The following is a 20,675-nucleotide window of genomic DNA, read 5'->3' on the forward strand; positions in this document are numbered from 1 at the left end:
TACATAAACAAAACATCGAGCTACAGACTTCATCAATGTCCAGTTGTTATACTTATAAACATGTTCTTTCAAGTATTTGTACATTGATCCAGTCTAGCTCAACCTAACCCGAAGAGATTTGTACATTCGATCCGGTCCAGTTCACCTTTACCCGGAGAGATTTTGTACATCGATCCGGTCCAGTTTACCTTCTTTTAAAATCCCTGTGTTTGAGACTAAGAATTACTGATGGCAATAATCCTATATTTTCAATTTTTACTGTTCTTGGTCTCTATCATCAATGTTCAGGTATTATACATTCAAACATGTTGTTTATAATATTGAAAAGTGATCATGTTAAAGGGTTGAGCGGGTTGCATTTCAACCCTAACTTTACCTGATTATGTTCACTTTTTGTCGCGTCAAATTTCCTTCAACTCTAACCTTATAATTCCATGTCGTGTTTATGTCCAGTTGTGTTGGAAATCACCACTCTTACTATAACAAGTGGTTGGGATTATGCCATACATAGATTGTGAACTATATGGGAAAGTTTGTCTTAGAGGTCTTCCCAAACACATATGTAAACTACGTGCTTCAAAAGTCAACCTAAGATTCATAATCTCAGAATTCAGACCCTGTTGTGAGATGTACATGACCATTTGAAACCCTGACTAATCTAATCCTATACTATTTGACCGTCCCCAACTGTGAGCTATTTTCTCTTAAAATATGTGTTTGAGACCAAAACTTGCTGATGGCAATAACCTTATATTTTCAATTTTACTGTTCTTGTTCTTCTGAATCATCATGTGTTCATCTTCTCTTATTTCACATGCATTCTGAGAAACATATCATTTTAAATCCTATCGAGTATAGATATGGTGGCTATCTAATTACCCAAGGTCTGGGATTAGGAAACCAACACATGATCTAGAACCGCAGGTCAAGACTATAGCCATAATAGAGAGAAATCCAGCAACCTGATCGAGGTGGGATCAGATTTGGCCCAAGCTCTGGTTGAATGGCCTAGAAGATGTAGTGATTAGTTCAGCAAAGTTTGGTGTCCATCCAACAGTCAGATTTGGATACATCAAGGGATAACCAAAATAGTAAGTTACTAAAACAGGATTTCAGATTTAGTAATCACAGGAAATCAGCAGCTAAATCACAGAGAAAGTGAAAATCAAAATACAAACTAAGAATGGAATTAGTAAGTAACAGAAATTAGCAAGTGAGTATTAGGAAATAGAAACTAGCAGAAAATTGGAAACCAAGGAAGAATGGGTCTGCCGCAGACATCAAAGAAGGCAGTGAACAGCTAACCATTTGGGAAATCGATGGGATGTCTTAGAATCTTCTATGGCACAAAAATCTGCTTCAAACTTAAACTCTTAAAGAGGAAAACTCAGTCAACCGTTAAGAGGACAGAATAATACTAGAGATAGAAGAATAAACAATATGTGTACATGAAAGGAGAAAACAGAATCTGACCTTGGGTAAAGGAAAAGAAGATAGAAAAGAAAGGGATATGGACTAGGTCTCCCACCTAGAACTTGGCCAGTAGCTCACTATTCTAGTGGGTTTTCCATCAGCTACCTTAGCATCCCACCAAGGTTGCATTTACATCTCACAAGAGCAAACTGCATCTCACAACAAATCACAGCAAAAAGCTATAGTTTTTGTAAAAATTGTTGGTGGGTCTAGGCCCTTCTCCTTATATATAACTTCATAGCAATTATTAAAATAGGAAAACCCTATGTATGATAGGAGGAATTTCTTACAACCTAAGTCTCTATTCAAAGTAGCAACTATTCTAGAACATTACAAAATAGAAACTAATTACTTAAGCCCGTATATGACTTAAATCCCTGATATTTGAGCTTATGGATTTGGCCCATTAGTAGACCCAAAAATATTAAGCTCATCGTCCACACAACCCATTGGGCACCCAAATTAATCCCAACTTAAACCAAACTTGAACCTATGCTTCAGTTGGACCCAAAAAACTAAACAAGGCCCAAAACAACATGCCCATCGTCTCTTCTTGTTGGAATTCTGCATCAACTTTCCCAACTTAAAAAAAATTGACCTTGTTTGTATAGTCCCTGATCAGCTTTGTGTGCATCTAGCTTCAAACCATAACAGAACTCGTATAGATAATGGATATTAGGAATGAAATCCTCAAGTCTTGGAGCTCGTTCTTCAAAGAACTTTGGTGGAATCACAAACTCATGATCTGCATCAAATGTGAATGATGTGTTCATGAAGTCCTCCACATTTGTATCTTCAACGTCTTCATCCATTGTCTCAATTTCCACTGTCGTACCAAGCTCCTTGGTTTCTTCATCACTGTTGTCCTGAGTAATCTCTGTTGATAGAACCAAACATAAGAAATGAGTTCCATGGGTCACTGTACCGTCCTCATCATTAGCCAGGTTGTTTCTCAATCTCCTCCTTGGGAGGAATTCCATCATAGAACTACATCTCTGGATTGGCGTCAACGGCTGCCACGATAGTATTCTTTGGGCATCGGGGGCATAACTTATCAACATGCCCATATTTGGCTTCAAAACTGTGCTCGATGGCAGTCATGTGGTTTGATAACTTCCTGAACTTGTCACTGATCTGGTTGAGAATATTTGTGGGGTCAGAGTTCCTTGAACTGGGTTTAACCATAGTTCTGACACCAATTTTGTGGCTATCTAATTACCCAAGGGCTGGGATTAGGAAACCAACACATGATCTAGAATGGCAGGTCAAGACTATTTTATAAAAGAGAGAAATCCAGCAACCTGATCAAGGTGGATCAGATCTGGCTCAAGTTCTGGTCGAATGGCCTAGAAGATGTAGTGAATATTTCAACAAAGTTTGGTGTCCATCTAGTAAACAGATTTAGATATATTAAGGGATTACCAAAATAGTAAGTTATTAAAGCAGGATTTCAAGTTTAAACCACAGGAAATCAGCAACTAAAAATCAAAATAGAATTTAATAATGGAATTAGTAAATAAGAGGACAAATAGAAAGTGAATTTAGGAAATAGAAACCATAGTTGTCAAGGAGTTGCCTAGGTGGCCGCCTTGGCATCCAGGCGCCTTGACAACTAGTGTTGCCTTGGTTGCTTAGACGGATTTTTTGGTTCCCTTGGTCGCCTAGACACTGACAACTATGATAGAAACTAGCAGAAAATTGGAAACCGCAGGACCTCAAAGAAGGTAGTGAATTGCTAACCCCAGACCCATTAGGGAAATCGATGGGATGTTTAGGAGTCTACTACAGCACACAAATCTGGTCCAAACTTAAGAAGAAAACTCAGGCAATCGTTAGGCGACAGATTATTACTAGAGAGATTAGAAAAGAAGAGTAAACAGGATGCACACGAAAGGAAAAAAACATAATCTGACCTTGGGAATAGAAGGAGAAGAAGATAGAAAAGAAAGGGATATGGAGTAAGCCTCCTATATGAACTCGACCAGCATCCCACTAGTCAACTTGGCTTCCTACCAAGCTACCTTAGCATCCCACCAAGGTTGCCATTGCATCTCACAAGAGCAAACTGCATCTCGCCGCAAATCACCACAAAAAACTATAGTTTTTGTCAAAAATTGTTGGAGGGTCTAGGCCCCCCTCCTTTATTTATAGCTCCATAGCAATTACTAAAATAGGAAATCCCCATGTATGGTGGGTCCCTTACAACCTTAGTATCTCTTCAAAATAGGGACTATTCTAGAACATTATGAAAATGACACTAACTATATAATTCCCTCTGTAGGACTTAAATCCCTAATATTTGGGCTTATAGAATTGGCCCATTACAATAGTAAACCCAAAAATATTGAGCCCATCGTTCATACAACCCATTGGGCACTCAAATTAAGCCTAACTTGAACCAAACTTGAACCTATGGTTCAGTTTGACCAAACAAATTAAACCTAGTCCAAAACAACAAGCCCATCTTCTCTTTTTGATGGAATTCTGCATCATGATATGCATAAACTGATTATAGAAACTAGAATACAGCTCTACAAGTTATAATTTAATGTCTTTCAAGCTTATCGTAGCTTATACATCTGTTCATCTCAGTGTTTGCCTTCTAACTGAACTATATCATCTGCATGCCTGCAGTTTGTCCTCTGGAATTCAAGCAGCCTTCTGCAGTAATCAAAGAGTGCCATGACTTTGCTGCTCCCAATCCATCCTGCTGTAGCTCAGTGAACACTTATATAGCGGGGATACAAAAGCAGATGCTGATTACAAATAGGCAGGCCATAAATTGTGCTACGTTGTTTGGGTCAATGTTACAGAAAGGTGGTGTCATGACAAATATTTATGAGCTCTGTGATGTTGACTTGAAAGATTTCAGTCTCCAGGGTATATTTTTTATTTTCTTTGTTTTATTTGTACTATTTTTGTAGTGGCTTATAAACTTTAATCAGCTTCTTATGCCCTTTATCTAATTCATAATTTTGTGTCTGTTTTGCTGATCTGCACCTTGGTATTGGAGCAGCATATGGTCATCAAGGTTTGCTATTATATTCTGCTTCCTTCTTGTAATCTTATTTTACTGTTCTTATTCTAATATTTTAAAGGATCGAAGTCTGCAAGCATCACTTATCTAGAGAGTAACAGGACTTTGTCTTGGACAGCGGGTTGTTCAAACCCACTGATTTATGTACAGCACCCTGGAGGTCTTATAGGTTGCACATCATATCTGCCTGGAAGGATAATATGAAACTATCCTGTCAGTTGACTTGCATCTAAATGCTTGCAGCTTTCTTTCTGGAAGTATGAAAGAATGAGACAGTTATGATCTTTTTCAACCAAAAAGAAGAAGAAATGAACATGATTTTTTTATAATTTTGCCGTAGGTAGTGGTGGTCATTCTTCAGACTTATCTCAACACTTTTACGTTGCAAAATTGCATGCGTCTCTTGTATTGCGACTTCTAATTAGTCTGTCAGTGGAGTACTGACATATGAGCTGAGGGCAATGTTTGAAATTTCGAGCGGAATGTGTTGAAGTTTGCGAAATGTTTTTTTCCCCAGGGGTCAAAATCTGCCAAAATTGGTGAAATTGCCAAATTTGAGCCAAATCTGTCGAAATTGGCAAAATATCTGTTTTTCCCCAAGGTTTGAAATCACCTCAGCGGTTGAAGTTTCAGATACTGGCTTAGGGACTTTTGAAGCTTCTGTATGATAAGGAAAACTAAATGCATGTGTTTTCTTTGTTCTCTGTGGGGGTCATTGTGTTTCCATATGCTCACAAACCAGCCAATGTCTTATGTTTTATAGTTTCTGATGATTCAACTGGTGTTGTTCAGAAGATCTCCAAGTGTCGCTCAGTGATCTGTGATTTGTGCTGCATCTTCAGATATTCTGTTGCTTGCTTAATTTTGATCTATTGATACAGAGATTATATAGTCACACAATCTCTACATATGTTGTGATAATATCTGAAGTATAAATTTTATCCAGTTGCAGGGTGTCTGCTTCGAAGCTTGCCTGCAGATGTGGTGTATGATAACTCCACTGGTATTAGCTTTACATGTGATTTGAGTGACAATATTGCTGCACCATGGCCATCATCTTCCTCAGTTTCATCATTATCGTTCTGTGCCTCTGGTAACTTGCCCTATGATCATCACATACTGAAAAAATCAATTTAGTGTGTGCTGGCCAACTGTTCTCTGTTATGATTTGCAATTTGAAGCCTGCAGTTAAAGGGTCTCCTGCCTGGTGAAGGTTTGACATGGCAGATCTACTTTTTAAATATGGGAGATCATCATTAGCCATACATAAAATTCCTTCTCATTATCATCCCTGTTACTGCCTCATTTAGCACCTTGGATTTTTAGTAACATACCATTAATTTTCTTGGGTCAATAAAAAAAGCTTTAAAAGTGAATCATTTTGTCACATGGGGCTGTGGAACTGAGACTGTGCCATGGGAATATGTGTAACCTGTTGTACTTTGGAAAATTTTAGGCTGCTCTTCTGCTACAACAGGTCAACAATCCTTCAAAAATGGAAACCGCTTTGCTTTTTTCATCATGACCTGGAAACTTAGCAATTAGAATTTAATGGAGACGGATTAATAAATGATGCAGTAGGATAGGGTTGAATTTGCAAGTGCTATTGCTATGAGTGGTTTCCGTTTTGGAAGTATATCTCCTCAAATTTGCTCTTTGATTTTTGCAGAGATGTCTATGCCTGCATTGCCAACTTCAGAAACCTCGGCAAATCCTGGTTGGTAACTTTTGGAGCTAAACACAATATTTACACTTGTTTCTGAATTTTTTATTTGATTATTCACTTGAAGGGCTTCTTATAACCTATTCCTGAGTTAATTTAATGCTTACCATAGTACCTGCTGTTGCATATGCAACCATCCTCGTAATGGTATTACTTGGATGTTTCAGTATTATACCACCTTAATCTTTGGGGTATGCACTCTTTTTGCTTATTTGTTTGATACATTATTATTGACGATTCAAGAAATAGCATTATAGCAGCAAATTATTTGTGTGAAACATTTAAAGGGTAGACTATAAATATGGTTAGTTCTTCATGCAGTTAAATGTCAGCACAAGCCAATTTGCTGCTATCCAAAAAGCTAGTTTACTGCTATCTGAAAAAAGGAGCCAATTTACAAGTGCTCCATGTAGCGATAATGTGCAGGGTACAAATGTGTGACTTAGTGAAGTTATGGGAAGAAATGTGGGTTGGGGTGATAAACCACAATGTAATATGCCTTTGATGTTTAACTCATTGATTGAAAAATAAGGAGGCATGCACCCTGAGGATATTAGTATTGTCTAGTGATTGAAAGTGCCAAACACAACTCATCAAATATTTCATTATGGCATTTGGCTTGAATTATGCTGCAATTTTAGTTTTGAGCCCAAACTGCTTTTAATTTTACTGGCTAGTGAGTTGTTAACCTGTCTAGAAGCTGAAAAATTGCCTGGTATCTGCATCTGCATAGCAACTAAATTTTTTTTGGGGTTCTATGATGCAGGTTGTTTTTCCAGAGGATTTGGATTCCTTGTACCCATTTTTTGGTTTTTTCTTTCCAATATACTGAGCTGAAGACAGTTAGCTGAGGGTCGGGTCCAGCTGGCAGATGTTAGAAGCCTGGGATATTTTATTCCCGCGTCTGGGTTTCGTGTAAATTTGAGCCTCCATTTCTCATGTATAGCATCTTTTTCTTTACCACCCCCCTGGGTTGTTTTCATTCTCCACTTTTGATGTTCGATTCATGGTTCATTTGGTTTTCATGAATGGGTTGGAAAGAGTGATTTTAGGGTGTCAAATGTAGGAAACTGGTACAAAAACCCTTCATTTTTTAAATGAGAAAAACTGAATACTTGAAAATATAATAGATTTCTAATTCTTTGTCCACAGAAGCCGAGAGCTTATGCACTTGCTCTGTTAAAGACTTGGGTAGAACTCATCCTTAAAAGCTAGCCGTCAAGGAGAGGGTGCCCAAGTACCTATTTACACATCTACATCTCCATTCATATTTGATGTAGGATTGTTTGTTTTTGGTCTATTGTGTGGAATCCCAACAATCTCCCCCTCCACATGGGGGCTATCGAGATCTTCCCCATCTCTCCCTCCATGCAGTAGCATATCGAGATTACATTGAGTTTTCATGCCTTAGCTTTATCTCAAGTTTAGTCCTCCATACGAGAGTTGCTTAAGTCCTTAACAAGTGGTATTAGAGCGAGGTTTGTTGGATCGTCGTAGAAGGTGTGTTGAGATCTTGGAAATGTGAACCACCCAGGTTCTATTTAAAAAATCACAATGCAAGGAAGTTATCGTGGTTCGACAAGATTATTGACATCCACCTAAGAGAATCAGAGATTTTTCGCTATTTCTTGAAATATTCTCTACAACATTTTCCACTTCATATGGTGTTCCCTTTCGTTTGTTACCAGAGTTTTTCACACAAAAACAATATATAGGGAAAATCAAAACCCGTGATTATAATTATACCCTCGTACATGTAATTGATGTAAAACCCTCTTAATTACAAATATAGACCAATTATAATTATGTGAACCCACAGAATACAAGACATACCTAACCCCAACAATCTCCACCTTGGCTTGGGTTTTGTAACCTACCCTAAAGTAGATTGGTGTTCATGTCGTTTTTGCAAACTCAGCCATTGTCTCTGCCTATCTCCCATGCCCAAATGGGCATTGCCCACACCCCTGCCCGGGGTATGCTTGCCTGGCTGCCATACACAAATCGGTATGGCCTCCATCCCTACCTGGGGTGTCCCGTGCAGCTCATCATTGTCGTACGATGTGATGTGGTTCCACCTCTTCTACCGTTGTAGTCAGCTCCGAGAGATCTACCACTTACTAAATCCGAAGCGAAAGACATCCACTTTTTTCCAGACTTGCCTTTGTTTATCACCTAAACCACCTGCAGTCTCTGTTCTCCACATGTACCTCTTGCTTGAGTTCCAACAAAAGCTCTACCTGTTTTAACATTCCCTGCAAGCCTGTACAAATTTCCAATCATTCGTTCGAGCATAACAACTATGGACCCTCTTGAATCCCTGAGAACTCCACCTTCAGATGAGCATTTGAAACCTCTCGAATCCAGTGTTCCCAGTGAAATTAGATTCTTCCTTGGATCCGACACATGTCTAACTGGAGCAGCCTGGTGGAAGCTACGGATCGGGAGAATCGAGAATGATAGGTTCGTCACAGGGCTGATCAATCAAACAAGAACTCGCAGCTGTAGGAGTAACTATCTTGAGCTTCAGAGACTAAAGTCTCAACTATTTTATTTCAATCTTCACTGAGGATCAATGTCACTCAGATATTACGTTTATAATCCCAAAGATCTTAAACATAAAATGCAAAAATAAAAGAAGAGAAATAAAATCTGGACAGACATGTGCCAAAAATTGTGGAAGGCTTGGTTGATTCCTTTCCATAGTTTTGGCTTTCTTCTTTGGGAATGGCTAGCTGTAGATGGATCTCCTCCAATTGATTACCTTATTTGCAAATATAGGATCACCCTTACTTAAATTAAATCCTCCCAAATTGTGTAACAATACCGAGTCGGGTTCTTCTCCTATCCGTATCAAATAGAACATTCTGAGCAAAATCTTCTTCACGTAAAACTTGCTCTGTTTAGATCGGAAAAATTGTACGAATTTTATGAAACCATGTGCTATGGTTGGAATCCGTAGTCAATCCTATTTCCGATAGGAGCAGTTGACAATTGAATCCCATTTTTTTCATTGTTTAAACCCTGAGAGTTGAACCCATAGCCTTGCTTCTATGACTTGCGACCTTTTCTTTTCTTTTTCTTCGCGGCTGGTTCGTTTTAGGAATGCTCTTGAAAGTCACGCTTCGGTTAACTTTGAATTAGAGACTCACGTACTACCAAAATGGGAGAGATTCTTGATTGATTGTCAATCAACCAAGAATGATAGGTGCATCAATCAAAGGGATTGGACCCTTAACTTTGGCCAAGTGTGCTCGGTTCTTCTTGGTCTTGTTATGGGCTATCCTGACCGATCTACTTATGGCCTTGGTATGCTCGGCCTGGTTGATAACCTGGGCTTCATATTGCAGGGCTGCATCATTCCCTCCAGGTTGGAAAAGAGTTCGAGGATGAACTCTTGGTCCGATCAATGATGTTCACCATCCACCAGGGTCGAATGGAAACCAAATAAAGCCATTGGTGATATCTTCAATTGAATAAAATAGAATTTGTAACTCAACTTCAGATTTGATGATGATAATAATTATGTTCACGGCTCGAATAAATTAGGCATTCAAATATAGCTTGTTGACAATGCTTATACTTTGAACAAAGTGAAGTAGTGACAGAAAATAAATATTAGCCAAATATGGATCATCATACTTGGCAAATGTCGATCCAGTAGAATGTGTCTCCATTCGTCTTCTCTCCTCCATCATATGCGAATAAATAAAGAAAGTGACGCACTTGTAATGGTTTCAAATATGGATCTCGATACAATACTGTGTTCATCGATTCCTTCACAAAAAAGTCTTCAGAAACAGAAACTGATATGCATGATGGAACCAAATCAAAGACTTGAGAGGTGATCTCCTCGATGGGAAGATCGGTGGTCATTGGGACTGTTTTGTTGCAAGGAAAATAATCACTTACATTTAATGATGCTGGCTCACCATGTTGTGCTTTTTTAACACAATTAGATTCAAAGCTTTCAAAACCGCCGTGCTCATCGATGTACTCATCCTGATACTCGTCACACTTGGGAGGTTATCTCAAATTAACTTGGGTGACGAATCGATCACCTTCAATGTCGACTTGGGAAATCGAACTAGTAATTTCTGGTTCATTGTTGATGAAGCTCATATTCCATATTGGTGGAGTCCAATCTGGAGATCTGTGTCGATAAGTACTCTTTATTCAAATAGATTTTTGACTCTTTGAAGGTGAAGAGTAAGTAACGGACGTTTCCTCATTCGGACTCGGACGTTGTGAAGCTTTCCTCAAACGTTCATTTTCGATATCCTCCACATGGACGACATGACCTCCGCATCTCCTTGGTGTCATTTTCGTCTCTCGTCCTCCTCCAAAGCTCTGATACCACCTGGAGCAGCCTGGTGCAAGCTGCGGATCGAAAGAATTGAGAATGATAGGCTCGTCACAGGGTTAATCAATCGAACAAGAACTCACAGCTGCAGGGGAAACTCTCTTGAGCTTCAGAGACTAATGTCTCAAACTACTTTATTTCAGTCTTCACTGAGGATCAATGTCACTCAGATATTACATTTATAATCCCAAAGATCTTAAGCATAAAATGCAAAAATAAAAGAAGTGGAATAAAATTTGGGTAGACATGTGCCAAAAATCGTGGAAGATTTGGCTGATTTCTTTCCATAGTTTTGGTTTTTTTCTTTGGGATTGCCAATTGCAGATGGATCTCCTCCAATTGACTTCCTTATTTACAAAGATAGGATCACCCTTATTTAAATTAAATCCTCCCAAATTGTGGTGCTACCAAAATGGGAGAGATTCTTGATTGATTGTCAATCAACCAAGAATGGTAGGTGCATCAATCAAGGGATTGGACCTTTAACCTTGGCCAGGTGGGCTCAGTTCTTCTTGGTCTTCTTATAGGCTATCCTGGCCGATCTCCTTATAAGCCTTGGTATGCTCGGCCTGGCTGGTAGCTTAGGCTTCATATTGCAGGGTTGCATCATTAACCCTAGTCAAAGTTCGCATAATCCCATCAAACATGCGAATTCGTACAGTTTCAATCCCGACAACCTTGCTTTCCACATTATTTGCCATTTTGACAGTACCACTCCCACATGCATGATATGTAGCAAACTGATCCTTGACTGAACGCATATGAAATGAGCAACTAGAATCTAAAATTCAATATGAAGTATCTAACCTGATGAAGTAGTGAGATAAACATCTCCATCATCACTCTAAGACTCTTTCACGATACCAACAGTGGATGATTTACCTTCCTTTTCCTCTTTATACCTTGGATAATTCTTCTTTATATGACCTTCCTTCTCGCAATAATAACATTTTATTTTTTGACCTTTAGACTTTGAGCGACTCTTGTACTTGCCGAACTCCTCTAGTCTTTCACTTGATTTGCCTCTACCCTAACCACCACATACAACCAAGACACTACCCTCCTCTGACGTCTCAGCACCGTTATTTTTTTTCTCCGTGTCTCATTCATCAGCAAAGCAGAAATAACCTCGTCAAGTTTGAATGAATTCTTACCAAACAATAGTATAGTCATAATGTGATCAAATGAAGGAGGTAGTTAAATTCATAAAAATTCAAGATCTAATAAATCAAATAATTCATGACGTCAACAAGAGAAGTGCCTTGTCCTCCTCTCCGATCTTCACATCAAGAGCCTACAATTCCGTCGATATTCTGTTGAATTCATCCAAGTGCACCTCAAACTTTGCTCTCTCTAACAACCGAAGATCATATAACTGTTTCTTAAAAAAGAACCAATTTGTCAACAATCTTGATTTGTACCTGCTCTCGAGTTTTGCCTAGACTTCCTCTGGATCTGTCAACCTAATGACCTCATGAAGAGTGTTATCCGCAAGATATAACTGGATCGTAGTAGTTGCTAAATCCCTTAACTCTTGCTACTCATCGTCCCTCATCTTCTCTGATTTTTCTTATTTCTTCTTAAGAGTAATATTCTTTATCCGTTGTTGTCACAAGGTGAAATCATTATGGACATTGAAAGGTTCCATAGAGAAACTTGAACCCTTTACCACCATTCTATTTACCTGATCTATGACCTCCGTGCCCGCCATCAACATGAACAAATCGTATTAACGTTGATCTTTGCATAAACCCACAATATCTATACCACCGAAGCGGAATCTGCCTGATCCGTTCCTTCAAAAAATCTGTAATGTCAAAAAACCTTAGAAACAGCTAACCTCCGTACCACACCCTTTGGACAAAATCAAATTTATTGTACAAACCCAACCTATATGGTACCGGCTCGACAACTTTTTTTCCACTAAAACCTATTTCCTCATTTTCTGCAATATTTCCTCTTTTTCAGATTTGTAGTTTTTTTCCAAATTTTTCTTTTTACTTTTTCATACGGACCTGCCACTTTTTTTTTTTCAATCGAAGATTAGGAAGAAAAAAAACCCTTACTTTGGCAGCTTTGTTTCTTTCCTAGTACTTTCTGTATGAAACTACAATTCCCATTCCATTATGCGTGAAACCCGATCGGCATCTTCTTCTGTTTTTTTTATTATTTTTAAATTAGGAACTTATCTAGATATCTTTGGTCGGACCCTAAAATTTTATTGATAGAAAATAATTATGAGAAAACAAGGGGGATTATAGCCCGCCTTACCCGAACCCGACATCCAATGGCTAAACAAAATTAGAAAATAAAAGCCAATACCCAACCCAAATACGTAAACAAAGGAAAGATGGACTTTACAAATCAACCACAAGACCAAACTATTATATTCTAATGAAGGTAAATCGAGAATCATCATCCTTGATCGCAATCTTGATTGCGTTTGAAAAAGAAGTGTACTCTGTGAACCAAGAATTTGATCGACTACGAACAACAAAATTAGCACAAGCATTAGCCACTCTATTAGTTTTCCTCAACGAATGACGAATATAAATAGACATTGATTGTACGAGCTTAGAGAAAGAGTTCCACCAATACCATGAGTTCCAATGAGCAATTTTACCCTTAGAAGCAACTCTCTTGTCCGCGAGATACTTGAGGCGATCTTGATTTCTTTAAGTGCAACTCAAAGTAAGAATTCCTCGTACAAATCGAATCTCACAACCGTATAGTGCTTTTCCTTTCTTCCTCTCCTTGCATACTGCCTATTTCTTGAATCTTAATGCACCTTCTACGACGATGCACTGAACTTCGCTCTGATACCACTTGTTAGGGACGAATGCGCAACCACAAGGAAGAACCTTAGCAAACACAACACAAAGAATTTACATTGGTTCGGCAAGGTTACCTACATCTACCTCAGAGAACCAAAGATTTTCCATTATTTCTTAAAAAACTCTCTACACCATTCTCCACCTCACAAAGTGTTCCATTTTGCTTGTTACCAAGGTTTTCCATACAATGCCAATATATAGGGAAACCCAAAATCATAATCCCCACACAATTACAATTCTACCCTCGTACATGTAATCGATCTAAAACTCGTCCCAATTACAAATACAGACCAATTATAATTATGTATACCCGCAGAATACAAGACATACCCAACACGCCCTATCTGTCCAATTATGAGCAACATAAACATCATTCTTAGTTCTCTTAACCATACAGACATAATCAAAATATTTCATGAGTTGATAAGCACCATAGAGCAAATTAAATAGTCTACCACATCTTGATAGTTCGTCTAAACCACCACACGTGCCTACCTCTGTTCTTTTGCTCCTTACATCCTCTAATAAACTCTTTTGTGACTCAGATTCTTATAAACTCCCTACAAGTAAGACAACATAATAGAAGCCTAGTCCACATGTCCATTTATTCTCATATAGTTGCCACGTACCATAATTGATAAGACACGACTCTCCTTTGATAACCCACAATTCCATACATCATCAATCTAACATAGGAGTCTAACTTCATAGAAATAATAGAAAGGATTTTCAAATTGTAAATCTATTTCAAATTAGTTTGAAGTGATAAGGATTGTTTGGGTGTCTGACACCTCAAAACAACATTATTTCGGCATATCTAGAGGAAATAATATTTTGTCATTCATTAATTTTCCTTAGCAATTATTTTCTTTGATGTTTTGGGTTTAGAATAATCATTGCTCTCAATAATGTATATATATTATTATTATTTTTTCCTTTAGAGAAAAAGAATGTAGCTTGGTTGCTTGGCCCTAGCCCCCACAATATCATATGAAGTTATCGCTTTGCCCCCCGTAAAATAAGAATCTCATCCATGTTGATACCCTTACATGTGTTCTCATTGGCCATGCGTTGGTGCAAGAGCCATGCAACTAAACAACGATTTCTTGCACTTTTTTTTTTTTGGATCGAACTTGATTGTTATTTAATCAAGCTATCTATGTATTATTGCTATTTCAAAGGATTATGTCATATTGTAGTTTAAATATATCAAGTCTCCTTTAGACATGATATTTCTTTAGTTGATCTATAGTAGTTAGGTGTGGTAATTCTATTCCATTTAAATCCACTAACGACTTTTTCTCGGAGTATCCATTGTTTGAATGGACAATCCAATTTGGTTTGAACTTCCCTTGTGGATTGTGTATGAATGTCGTTTGTTCTTTAAGGATTACATCAGCAACTTGTCTTTGACAAGGTAAGGTATGACTTTCTTGTTGAATGCTCGAACTATTCTTTATTGATAATTTTTTTTCATGTTATCCATTGTATGCCTCTTAGGCTCTTATTTTCATCTATGAGATTAATTAGGCTTTTCATACCTCGAATGAAATCATTTGGTTTCTAATAGTTCATTATCCATAAGGATTCTCAAGGAAAGTATTTCCTCCTCTCCTCTTTGCCATTTTGCAATCACCCTTTTCTCGGATCCAAACAACAATGGTGGCATCATCAACATCGTTTCACCTCTCAAACTAAAACCATCTCCCCAGAAACCTCTGAGAGGCCACAACCTAGAGATTCCTCGCTAAAATCCTAAATTCCAATTAATATTAAGGTTTGATTTGTATGATTTCTATTTCAATTTCATGGGATGATTTCTGTTTCAAAAATTCAGTGATTTGATTTTTACAATAAAATAGAAATTTTGAAATGGGAGAGGGTTCCCTACACTCCCTGAGTGTAGTTTTGTGCGAATAAGGGAACCTCCTTTGGAATCTAACAAGAGGAGGAGAGATATTTATGACATATTTACCCCCTCACGTGAACAGTGATATGTGAGGGGGTGTGCAATTTTATTTTTGAGTTGATGTTGTATAAAACTTTTTCCCTTTCGAAATAGACGAGGACATGAAAAAAACCAAAAAAAATAGATGAGGACATGAAATTGAAACTAATTTCCCTGTTGAGCTCTTTCAATTTTGAAATTGAAACTAATTTCACTCTTGCTCTTCATGAGCACATGGTTAATTTCATGTTAAAAATAAAAACACCACTGATAGCACAAGAATTAGATAGTTACTTAAGTCCCCCTGACCATGTTAATATCTCTTGGAACCGTTTAGCTATATTTCTGGAGGTGACAGAATTAACTCTTAATTTTACATCCTCCTACTTTAAACTTTGTAAGGATACATCTATAATTAGATTCCTAGAAAAACTGGCCATAAGGGCCACCAGGATTACTGTTGATCACAATCCTAACTCTTCTATATTTTCCCCCTTTTTGATATATTTTATTCCTCATAAAAAAAGAAAAAAACACCAGCCTTCTTCTCTTGATGGTCTCACCATCACCATGCCACCACCTCCTCCATGCCACCACCACCACCACCACCACCACTCTTTCCCAAATATAGAAAATTTATTCTCAAAAATTAAATTATCAAACGAATATTTTATTCTTAAAATATTTCTGATTTACGTAATAAAAACAATTTTAATTTCTTGACCAAAAATCTATTTATTGATTATTTCATAAAATCAATCCGAAATCGAATTAGTAATCATGCCAACTCTGAGAGAGGTGTCGTATGAATTTGGAATTTGCTGCAAAGTTCATCAGGCATACCAAAGAATCAGAAATTAAAAAAAAAATTCATCAGACATACCGAAGAATCAGAAAATTTCGGGAGACAACCAAATACCCGGTTCATTACAAAAACATGGTTGGACCGTTAGAGCACCAAACCAGAGGAAGGGTAAAATGGAGATAAAAAAAACTCAAGCAAAGAAACCAGATTAGGGTTTAGTAACAACACTAGCTCTATAAAGTGTACGAGCCGTCGTCTCTCATACTTGAAATTTCATTCGAAGCTGCTCAAGGGTTTCAAGCTCATCGACTGAATCTCTGAGAAAAACAAAAAAACATGGTACGTTGATTCCATTTCCTCTGTTGGCTACTACTTCGATTAAATAATTTTTTTATTTTTTTTGCATAATTTTTGCTGCTCTGAATTCATATACTGTTCTGTTTTTGTTTTTATTAATGGCGTAATTCTCAATCTGATTCAATCTGTGTAGTTACGTTAGGGTTGCGACTTTCTGTTTAAGCGTTTGGATTCGTGTGCATTGTAGTTTTGCTACTCGTTTTTGATTCATAAGCATTGAAATTTATTTCTGAGGTATTTCGTACTTTGATTCTAGTTGAGGTATTATTTTCGTTTGTTTATTTATTAATGTATTTGGATCTACTTTTTTCTCCGAAACGTGAAGTTCCTTTGGTTTTGTATATTTTGATTCCAGTTGAGGTATTGTTGGCGTTTGTTTATTTATTCTGGTGTTTGGATCTGCTTTTTTCTCCTAAACGTGAAGCTCCTTTGGTTCTGTGCGTAACTATGCTTTGAGATTTTGAAGTGGATGTTGGCCTCTTTCAGAGTGTTTTACTTGTTTGATTTTGATCTATGTATCGATGCTTTGTTTGCATAAGAGCGGCTTTATCTCGTTTGATCTTTCTCTATGTATTGGTAAATTATGTAATTTGATTCTTTGCCCCTTTTCTGCTGCTATTTTCTTGATTTTTCTATTGGAATGTGCGGAATTTATTTATTTATTTTTTTGCGATATTCAGTTGTTCCTTACTAGGCTTATTCAATTTTTGAATTTCTTCGTCCTCATCCTTTACTTGTTACCTTTTTTTTTTCTTGAATTTCTAACTAAACACATTACTTCTGGATTTTTTTCTCTCATCATCATTTATACATCTGTGCAATGTAGGTCTTCGTTAAGGCACAAAAGTCGAAGGCCTACTTCAAGCGTTTTCAAGTTAAGTTCAAGAGAAGAAGAGGTATTTGTCTTTCCTTTCCATTACTCATTTTTATGTTCAAAAAAAATTTTCAGTTCCTTCCTCATATGTTTAATTACATGATAATACAGAGGGGAAGACAGACTACCGGGCTAGGATTCGTCTGATTAATCAAGATAAGAACAAGTACAATACACCGAAATATCGGCTTGTTGTTCGATCTGTATCCAACAATATTTCCGTTTGTAAGGTGTATCTTGCACATGGCTTAGCTAGCATCCATTCTACTTGTGTAATATTCAAAAGCAGGGTAAGCATCTTTGAAATGGCATTACTTGTTGAAGACAGTAGAATTCCATGATGCTCAAATTGTCTGTATAAATAATTCAAAAGTTTGGAGCTTAAGTATGGCCATAACATTGTATAAAAAGGTAGGTGTGCCTGTTGAATAAGTTACCTTGCGCCTATTTTGGATTGACAAAGAATTTTTATTTTGAATTGATGACCATGATTCATTTGTTGTTTGATATTTGCGTCAGTTGCTTCACTGATGATTATGTTTTCAAGCTTAACATTTTATTAGAGCAACAAGGATGTCGTTGCGCAAATAATATCTGCTAGTATTGCTGGTGACATGGTTCTTGCAGTTGCTTATGCTCATGAGCTTCCACGCTATGGGCTTGAAGTTGGTCTGACCAACTATGCAGCAGGTATTAAATCCATTTTTCATGATGCATCCTTTTTCTCTCTATACCTTGTCTTAAAAAAATTAGTTAACAGATGTTGTTACATTAATATTAACCAGCTTACTGCACTGGGCTTCTCCTTGCCCGCCGGGTCTTGAAAATGCTTGAGATGGATGAGGAGTATCAGGGCAATGTTGAGGTATCTGTTAAATTCTGAAGGTTTATATTGATTTTATAGTTGTATTTTTAGAGGATTTTCTAATGGATTGCATACACTGTCAGGCAACGGGTGAAGATTTCTCAGTTGAACCTACAGAAAGCAGGAGGCCTTTTCGTGCCCTTCTTGATGTTGGCCTTGTGAAAACGACGACTGGGCAACGTGTTTTTGGTGCACTTAAGGTATAATTATATAGCAATCTTGTTTAATTGGATGTTATTCCCTAGCTTCCTAATCTTCTGGGGACTGAATTCAGAATCGAGGTCTGTGCCTTTTCCAGCCCCTCCCCCTCACAAAAATCAATATTTCCTTAGAAAAGAAAATGACTATCAAGCGATGGATGTGCGTTTGGAGGCCATTCCTGGTAGTGGGGGTGGTGTTACTATTTTTTTTAATCTTCTTTTAGTTGTTTCTCAAAACTGTTCCAATTGTGTTCTTTTTACCCATTTCATTTCAAAAGAACACAAAAACTGATGGGTGTCACATACGTGTTCTTTTCCAAATGTGTCCAAAAAAACACAAAAGCACCAGAAGTTTTTTTTTTTTGAACGTTGCCATACAGATCATTAGCTTCCCACTAGTTTTTTCCATACCATTTCAAAATAACCAGGGGTCTCTATAGTTGGTGGGAAACAGGAGATGTAATTATTTGAGACCGTGTGAACTCCAATGCACCTACCTAATGTTAGATGTGCGAACATGTGTAGTTATTATTTTTTCCTATAACAGGGCAGTTGTATGCATGGTTTTAGTAATCGGTAAAAGCTAGTAACTCCTGTACTTGAGCTTTCCGAATTGGTTAGTTTCTGTTGTTTGTAGAATTTGACTGTAAAATTTGTCACTGTTACATGATGAGGTTGTCATTGTGATCTATGACAATCATTGGTTATAGCTGTGCTGATATTGTTTGTGAGATTCTAAAATATTACTTTCCATTTGAAACTAAATTTTTTTGTATCAAATGCTGAATGAAAGGTCTGTTTAACCAATTGTCAATTGTGTCTTATTTGTTATTTACATTTGTGGCATCAATTTCAGGGAGCATTGGATGGTGGACTTGATATTCCTCACAGTGACAAGAGGTTTGCTGGCTTTAGCAAGGATGACAAGCAGCTCAATGCCGATGTCCACCGCAAGTACATTTATGGTGGCCATGTTGCTGCTTACATGAGGGTGAGCCCTGCATTTACAACCTTATTCATAACTAATTCGAAGAGAGCATGCATGATGATATCTTTTATGGACTCCAATTTCTTAGTTTCTCACTTGAATTAGAAATCTGCAGCAATTGATGGAAGATGAGCCAGAGAAATACCAGGCTCATTTCAGTGAGTATATCAAGAGAGGAATTGATCCTGATGGGATGGAAGAGATGTATAAGAAGGTACATGCTGCCATTCGTGCTGACCCAACCTTGAAGAAATCCCAGAAGGAACCACCCAAGGAGCACAAGAGGTAAGGCCTTTGTAATGTGTATAAATTGTTAGGTAAAAGGCTGGGCACACTGCCGGTATGCTGTGAGCTAGTGTCCAGTGTGTCTATCTCTATCTCTCCCTTTGAAGCGACCCCCCTGCCCTTCTTGTATGATCACTTGTTCCGCACCCCTATTGGTGCTGCCTGCTAGCTTACACCACACGGGTGGTGCGCGTATCCCTCAATTTGTTGTGTTTTTCCTGGTCTACATTCTTTGAGTTAGGACATAGCACTTATTCCATCCATCCATTTTACTTAATGTGCAGTGCATTGGTGTCCATAGATAGATGTAGTGTACTCGATAATAACTTCTTGTGAATCTAATTATGGTTTTACTGCTTTTGCATTACAGGCACAACTTAAAGAAATTGACTTATGATGAGAGGAAGGCTAGGTTGATCGAGCGGTTGAATGCCCTGAACTCTGCTGCTGGAGCTGATGACGATGAGGATGATGATGAATAGTAATACTGACTCAAAGAAGTTTTGAAAGAGATTCCATTTTCTCATCTGTACATCTATAGTCGCATTTTGCAGTAGTTTTCTTGGTACTCAATTTTGCTCCAATAGCAAGTTTTCATGTGGTTTTTTCATTGTCTTTGAGATACTAGCTGGTTTTGGAGAATTTAATTATTCGGATAAAATCCAACTTCAATTTTGACTTAATAGGTGATCCTTTGCTGATTTGGAGATTTTTGTTATTGGGAAAAAAAACCAATTTCATTTTTTTTTGCCTTGAAAGGTAATCCTTAATTGCTCCCTCCATTCCACATTCCTGTTTAGGAAAAAAATCCTGTGCAGTGCACCAATCTTGCGAAGCACTGCAGTTCGGGTTTGAGAGCTCAAACCGTATAAGATTTGACATCCAATAGTGCCAAGCTCGAGAAGAAAAAAAAACTGGCTCAA

At 37.6% G+C, this 20,675-nt stretch overlaps 2 protein-coding genes and 1 long non-coding RNA gene across 8 annotated transcripts in view; 2 read left to right on the forward strand and 1 right to left on the reverse strand.

The window, feature by feature from the left end:
• LOC122667391 (uncharacterized GPI-anchored protein At1g61900) overlaps positions 1 to 7,191 on the forward strand; it is a 28,090-nt gene extending 20,899 nt beyond the window's left edge. For 2 of the 6 annotated variants that reach the window (XM_043863658.1, XM_043863655.1), the window contains exons 3-7: positions 4,108 to 4,353; positions 4,490 to 4,504; positions 5,463 to 5,603; positions 6,180 to 6,227; positions 7,000 to 7,191. In XM_043863658.1, the coding sequence (XP_043719593.1) occupies positions 4,108 to 4,353; positions 4,490 to 4,504; positions 5,463 to 5,603; positions 6,180 to 6,227; positions 7,000 to 7,070 (521 nt within the window). In that variant the 3' untranslated portion in view covers positions 7,071 to 7,191. Of the gene's footprint in view, positions 1 to 4,107; positions 4,354 to 4,489; positions 4,505 to 5,456; positions 5,604 to 5,704; positions 5,865 to 6,179; positions 6,228 to 6,999 lie in introns of those variants that run through there. The other 4 variants (XM_043863654.1, XM_043863656.1, XM_043863657.1 and 1 more) reach the window with 4 other exon arrangements.
• LOC122667394 lies at positions 4,395 to 18,075 on the reverse strand. Its single transcript, XR_006333792.1, has 2 exons — positions 17,943 to 18,075; positions 4,395 to 4,435 (listed from the first exon to the last, which is right to left on the reverse strand). It is a non-coding gene; the product is annotated as an uncharacterized LOC122667394 (long non-coding RNA).
• On the forward strand, positions 16,441 to 20,443 carry LOC122667392 (60S ribosomal protein L5-like). Its single transcript, XM_043863660.1, has 9 exons — positions 16,441 to 16,522; positions 17,367 to 17,436; positions 17,526 to 17,617; positions 17,978 to 18,104; positions 18,200 to 18,279; positions 18,363 to 18,479; positions 19,336 to 19,470; positions 19,583 to 19,752; positions 20,123 to 20,443. The coding sequence occupies exons 1-9, from the start codon at positions 16,520 to 16,522 to the stop codon at positions 20,232 to 20,234; spliced, it is 906 nt and encodes a 301-aa protein (XP_043719595.1). The 5' UTR covers positions 16,441 to 16,519; the 3' UTR covers positions 20,235 to 20,443.
• Positions 20,444 to 20,675: the final 232 nt, after the last annotated feature.

This window comes from Telopea speciosissima, chromosome 7 (assembly GCF_018873765.1).
Source record: "Telopea speciosissima isolate NSW1024214 ecotype Mountain lineage chromosome 7, Tspe_v1, whole genome shotgun sequence".
NCBI classification, from domain to species: domain Eukaryota; kingdom Viridiplantae; phylum Streptophyta; class Magnoliopsida; order Proteales; family Proteaceae; genus Telopea; species Telopea speciosissima.

What these genes read in the sequence shown, in the direction of transcription:
- LOC122667392 (XM_043863660.1), top strand. An exon ending in TCTGACCAACTATGCAGCAG is followed by an intron (nt 18,105 to 18,199) that starts GTATTAAATCCA and finishes AATATTAACCAG; the next exon opens with CTTACTGCACTGGGCTTCTC. An exon ending in ATGTTGCTGCTTACATGAGG is followed by an intron (nt 19,471 to 19,582) that starts GTGAGCCCTGCA and finishes AGAAATCTGCAG; the next exon opens with CAATTGATGGAAGATGAGCC.